We start from the raw sequence: 6,709 nt of genomic DNA on the forward strand, positions 1-6,709 counted from the left end.
TTTTTGTTTTTTTTTACTATACTGTACTTCAAAACACCATTAAATACGACATATTTACACTTTGGTCGCCTCTGGTTGTTTTAAAATGTGCTGTTTAGTGAAACCTGATTAGATTTTGATGTTTTCTGTCCAACACGTGACTCTTCGTCTGTCAGTCCAACAAACATAAAGCGTTTTAGCATCAAGCAGCTGCAGACTTTGTTCAGGAGCTTCAGCTGGAATAAATCCAACACGGAGTCGAGATGCAGCCCAAATAAAGGAGATGAGAGCGACTGATAAACAGTTTGTTGGCTTCGCTGTAAATGAGGCCTGAAGATGATGTCGTTTGGTTTCCAGCGAGGCGGCTGTGAGCGACCGAGCTCAGAGAGAGAGAGAGAGGAAGTAAAGAGGAAGTTGAACTCCTCCTCACGACAGAAGAGCCGAAGCCCTCCGAGCTGCTCCTCAGACGAGTCCGAGCAGCTGGAGGCGGCCGAGGAAACATCTGGATGGGAGTCTGACTGCACAGCTGGATGCTCGACCGGTGAGTCCAGGCTGGTTTTATCTTATGTGACTTCTATTTAACCAGGCAGACAGATGAACCCTGTCCAGGACTTTGGGGTCTTTTGGACTCAGACCATCCGGTTTAGGTGACAGGTGTTGTTCTTTTAAATACAAAAGAGGACATTCGTCATGCATTTGGAACCAAAGATCTGAAAAACTGATCAGAAAACTAATTGAACATAAATGTCTATAATGAATACTAACATGTATTTGGCACATATTCTTTCTACCGTCTGCGTCTGGCAACATAAAAGTCCTGAACAGGGTCGAGATCAACGCTCTTATTTTCATCTGTGGCCTGTTTGAGCTGCTGGTACAAAGACAGAAACGTTTAAATAGCACGAAAAGATGAAGCGAGAGAGACGAGAAATACTTTGGTTTCCACTGAGTGACAGGAGACTTAAAAGAGGAATAAAAGCAGATCATGAGGAAGTCATAACATCGATCAATAAACTGATATTTATCAGAACAAAGTTCATGAACATTAACGTTCTTTCTGCACATGAACGAATGTAAAGAGTTCAAACAACAAAAAGAAAAAACTCAATAAAATCACACAATTAAATAAAAAAAGATTAAAAAATAAAGAGTAAAGAAGCCAAACTTTAGGTTTTCTTGATCGAATCACTCAAAATGTGTTTTATTTTGTTCAAATTATGATTCAAAGAGTTAAAAAAGTGAAATCTAAAGTCAAAGTGATGATTTAAAAAGTGAATAAATGTGACAGAAAGCACAACTTCTGCCTTTGTGGCCTTTTTTTTTTTTTAAAGTGGGAGGAAAAATTATAGAATTTAAAAAAAAGCAAAATTGTGATTTAAGACAGTGAAGGACAGAAAAATGTAAATTATGATGAATGTGATCAATAGCTGATGTTCTAACTCATATTTTATACATTTTTCATCAATTATTTGGACTTTTTTTACATTTAATTTGACTTTTCAATCAATAATTTTGACATTTTAATGCAGAATTTTGTGGTTTGATTCACTGACTTCATGTTTTTTATGTTTTGTTTTTATTTTTATGATGACTTAGAAGGAAAGTTATGAGACTGAAAAACTGCAAATTTAAAACGTTACCAAGTCAAGATAGAAAGCCAAAATTAAAAAACTTAAGAAAGTACGATCGAATGTCACAATTCTGTTTTTTTAAAAAAAGCCTAAAAACGTGAGACGAAAAATCAAGATTATAATTGAAGAAGTGAAAAAATATCTGATTAAATGTGAGAAAGAATTCAGGAACCCTCAAAACAACAAAGTGAGATGAGCTTAAATCATAAAACACAAACACCACACCAACATTTGCATAACGACAGAGTGGAAAAAGGAAAAAGAGAAGCTGGACGAGATAAACAGGAGATAAAAACACACCAGACAATAAAAACTGCTTCCCGACTTGTTCAAGCTGATTCTCCACGACTGACCTGCAGCCAGAGTTTCCTCAGAAGAGACGGAGAGGAAAATAAAACCTCCTGGAATCAGTAAATAAAGGCAGAAAGAAACAGAACCAGTGAACAGGAGGAGCCAGTTGTGGGAGAAAGAAAGAAAAATGACATCAACTACAACCAGAAAGACTGAAATCGACCACGAAGAGACACAAAAAACACAAAGAGACACAAATTAACCAGAAAGAGACACAAATAAACCACAAAGAGACACAACCCCCCTCACAGAGACTCTTTTCTTTACTTCTAGATGTGGTCGTGAAGTTTCTAATCAGGAGCAGAAGTTCATAGTTTAGTCAGAACCACCTGGAAGCAGCGTCCAGCCTCCTGGACATTGAACCACTGGACTCGTTTCTTTGCTGTTCAGGGACAGAAAACGCTTCATGAGTATAATTAGTGAAACTGAGCCGAGTCCTGCAGTAAAGGTCTGAGCTGTAAAGCGGAGCGTCGTCGGCGTACGCGTCGACCAGACGTCACCGTTAACGCGATGCAGATTTAAAGCCACCGGCAGTAACCCCGAGTCCGTTTCCAGTGAATCCACTTCCTCCAGTGAGTTGACACCTAGAACTCATCCCGCAGCCACTTCCTTCGCCAGCTCATCTGGCGAAAGCAGAAGCTGCTGACTTTCTGCTTTAATGCCAGCTCAGCGTCCTTCATCGGCATCCCGGCTGCAGTGTGTGGAAGTGAGACGCTGCTAGTTTCAGGATGCATCAGCTGGGTAAGAAGGTCGACAGAAACCGAAACGCTGCTCCGAAGGCTCCAGGAGCAGATTAATCATCAGCAGGTTCAGGTTGTGTTCTGCAGATAAATGCTGAATTGAAACCAAAGTGTGGAGAAAAATCAGTAATTTCTGTCACTGCTAAGAGCTTCAGGAGATGAAACTGGACTGTTTCTGGGTTCTAAAGACGTTTCCTCTTCATCCAGGAGGTTTCCTGAAGTCAGACTGACCGGTGGAGTGTTCCAGCCTCCACGTTATGAGGCTGAACATGACCACGGAGACACAAAACAACCACAAAAAAACCCTCAAAACTAAACAATGAGACAAAAATCACCAATAACGAGACATAAGTTCAGCAACTAGTCAAAAATCCTCTAAAAAAAGCACAACTTAAGTAGAACAAAGGGACGAAAATGGATTACAGAGACGAAGAAACGCTCACAAAGAGACAGAAATTAACCCCGAAAAGAATCAAAACTACCACAGACTGAAATTAACCAAATAGACACTCAAAACGACAAGAAAAAGACTGAAATCGATTAAAACAAAGATACAAAACAACTACAAAAAACCCTCAGAACTAAACAATGAGACAAAATGATCACAAAAAGACTCAAATTGACTCAAAGACACTGAAAATAAAGCAAAAAGACAAAAATGAACCATGAGGAGACACCAATTAACTGCAAAGAGACGAATAACGACCACAAAGAGACTGAAACTGACCAAACAAAGACACAAAATGTCTGCAAAGAGACACCAAACAACCACAGACATCCATCATCATGAGTTCTCCTCCTTCATGTCGTTCTGGTTCCACTGAGCTGCAGGACTTCATGTTTTAGTGAAACAGTTTCAAATCAGCTGATTGAGGATCGTTGTTTGTTTAAACCGAATGAGGAAGCAGTCAGCTGGGTTTGAACCTGGATCAGATTCTGAGCTCTAGTCTCATAAACATCCTCAGCAGGAGGATGAGCAGCAGCAGATTCAGATCTACAAGAGAAACTCGCTGAGCTCTGAATCAGCTTCCAGAGAACTCACCTCCTCCACGCTCAGCGGTGACGCACGGCAATTTGATTAACAAATGTTTTTGTCACGCAGCTACGAGTCCGCCGGGAATTCAGTGACGACATCTGGTGACTGCAGCGGAGTTCCAGGTATTACAGGTGAGTCACAATACCCACAATGCACGACTACAGGAGCACGCAAAGGCTCAACATGACACGGAAACAAAAACAAAACACAAAGAGACACAAAATGACCACAGAGGCTCAAAATAAAACAAAGTCAAAACATTTAAATAAAAAACACACAAAACAACTACAAACACATTTACAACGACCACGAAGAGACGCAAAACAACGACGAAGAATCAAAAAAACAACTGAAAAGAGACTCAAAATGTAAGAAAGAGACAAAAATGAAACACAAAGGGACATAAAACTAAACAAAGAGACTCGAAACAACCACAAACAGACACTACAAAGAGAACAAAACACAGCAAATGTTGTGCAAGCTGTGCAGCATCAGTTACCATGGAGATCTAGCTCTTCAGCATCCGTTACCATGGTGATCTAGCTCTTCAGCATCCGTTACCATGGAGATCTAGCTCTTCAGCATCAGTTACCATGGAGATCTATCCGGATTAAAACAGACCCACCTCTATGCTGCTCAAAACTCAACATACCTGCGAACACATTCATCTCTGTGTCGGTATTACGGTCCTCTGAAAGAGACAACGACCAAAACAAAGACTCAAAGACACGCAAACTGACCCTAAAGACACACCAATGAAATCTAAAGCCAAACAACACAAAAGAAAGAGACACAAATCAACCGCAAACAGATACAGACTGACCGCAAAGACACACAAAACTCTGAAACAGCGTCTCGTGAGTGTAAACGAGTTGTCACAGACAGATGACGGTTTACTTCACACCACAGACTGATGGCCGAAGCTCAGAGCACAACATATGACAACGCGGTGTGTCTCAGCTGTGATACCGCAAGAAAACAACACGTTTACGACGACAGCTGAGGTTCGTGCTGAGGGTAGAGAGTGTGAGACTTGGACAGCAGCCTTGTTCTCACCACTGAACAATAGTTTAAGACTTCTGTTCCCATTTCTGTGGCTCTGAGACAAAGTTCACCTACAAATTACGACACTTCTGGGTGTTTAACGCCTTCTTAAAAAGAGTCGACGACAGAGATATGAAGGAAACGAGGTGAGACTGAAACGCTGGATGGTTTCGGTTTATGTTTATTATCTAAAAAGAAACACGAGACAACATCAAAGAGACTCAGAAGGACCAAAAAAGAGACGCAAACAACAAAAAAAACACACAAAATGACCACAATAAGACCACAAACGACCCCAGAGACATAAAACAATGACAAAGACGCTCAAACCCGCAACGAAGACACACAAAAAGGCCAGAAAGGGACTCAAAGTTAATACAAATGGACACAAAATGACGACAAAGAGACACAAAACAACCAGAAAACATGTCTCTGAGTGTATCTCCTTCTTCATTCTGTGTCTGTAGAGAAGCAGGACTTTATATTATAATAAAAAATGAGCCACAGTGAGTAAAAATGAGCTTGGAGGACACAAAACAGCCAGAAACAGCTGCTCAGCGTTCACAGAGTTAAAACTTCTCTCCTCCAAGTTAACATTCGGACAGCGGCGCTCTGACTCGGCTGCACACTTGTTTATGGTTTTTAGAAAGTGCTCGGTCACCGGCAGGAATTAGGTTTATCTGCTGGAAGCCACGTAATGAGAAAGTGGTTTTCTATTCTGGAGAATCTGTCACGTACAACAGCTGCTTCATGTGAAGTCGAGACCTCCGAGTAAACACAGGAAGTCCCCGAATGAGAGATCGTCCTCCCGATATTCACTGTTTCTGAGTGAGAAGCAGAAAGTGATCGATGCAATCTCATTAACGTCGGTGACGGAGGATCAGCAATAATGTGGCAGCAGCAGGAAGAGACACAGTAAAAACCGGAGTTAAAGATGTCACGCTGGGGTCTGGCCGGGCGTCGTCCTTCTACAGACGCAAACACACCACAAAGACACACAAAATACCAACAAGACACTCAAAACAAAGACTGAAAATGACTAAGAAGGGACACGGAACAAACAAAAGAGACACAAAATGACAACAAAGAGACTCAGAACAAGCACAGAGAGAAACAAAACAGGCACGAAGACTCAAAATGACCTAAAAAAAAACTTAAACTGAGAACAAAAAGACACAAATCAACAGCAAAGAGAAGCAAAATGCCTGAAAACGCCACGAAAAAACTCAAATCAACACAAAGAGACACAAAACAACTGCAAACAAAACACAAAAAGACACAACGAGACCAAAAACTTCCAAAAAGAGACACAAAATGACGACGCTGACTCAAAAACACAACAAGGCTAAAAACTACCACAGAGACTTAAATGACCTCAAAGAGACTCAAGACAAAGACACAAAACGACCAATAAGACACTCAGATCGACCACAAATCACACTGAGCACAAAGAGACTCAAACTGAAATGACACTAGACCGTCCACTGTGCAGCAGCCAGCGGATCCAAACGGGTCTAATAATAGAACCGGAGCCGTCCACCGTCTGCTGTCGAAGCTGGACAGAGAGGCGGCTCCAGTGAGTGTTGGACGGCGATGAGTCGGCCGTCGGAGGGAAGTGTGCGTCCTCACAGCAGGGTGTGTGTTTGTGCACGTGTCCAGAGTAAACACAGCGCTGCGTGTTCACAAACACAAAAGGCCGCGACGGCAGGCGGAAGCTGCTTCTTTGTTCACATGCGAATAAAACAAACCTGAAGCTGGACGTAAAGGAGAAGGAGACGACGGACAGGAGTTTGTCCAGAGCAAAGCTCAGGACAAAGGTGGCGTTAAAAAGAGACTTAAAGTGACCACAGAGACACTCCAGTCAGCGACAAAGACACAAAACAACTAAAAAAACACTCAGACTGTTGGTTAGAGGCCCAAAGTGACCA

General features: G+C 41.7%; 2 protein-coding genes across 2 annotated transcripts in view; both read left to right on the plus strand.

Annotated features, from left to right (window-relative positions):
• The first annotated feature begins 443 nt into the window (after positions 1-443).
• LOC103373349 (P2Y purinoceptor 14) overlaps positions 444-6,709 on the plus strand; it is a 16,967-nt gene continuing 10,701 nt past the window's right edge. The window contains exons 1-2 of the mRNA XM_008303218.1: positions 444-520; positions 3,804-3,868. Coding sequence (XP_008301440.1) covers positions 510-520; positions 3,804-3,868 — 76 coding nt within the window. The 5' untranslated portion in view covers positions 444-509. The remainder of the gene's footprint in view (positions 521-3,803; positions 3,869-6,709) is intronic.
• The window catches only part of LOC103373348 (P2Y purinoceptor 14-like), a 25,394-nt gene continuing 22,506 nt past the window's right edge, over positions 3,822-6,709 (plus strand). The window contains exon 1 of the mRNA XM_008303217.1: positions 3,822-3,868. The gene's annotated coding sequence lies outside the window, so the exon portion shown is untranslated. The remainder of the gene's footprint in view (positions 3,869-6,709) is intronic.

This window comes from Stegastes partitus, unplaced genomic scaffold (assembly GCF_000690725.1).
Source record: "Stegastes partitus isolate 25-593 unplaced genomic scaffold, Stegastes_partitus-1.0.2 Scaffold1960, whole genome shotgun sequence".
Lineage (NCBI taxonomy): Eukaryota > Metazoa > Chordata > Actinopteri > Pomacentridae > Stegastes > Stegastes partitus.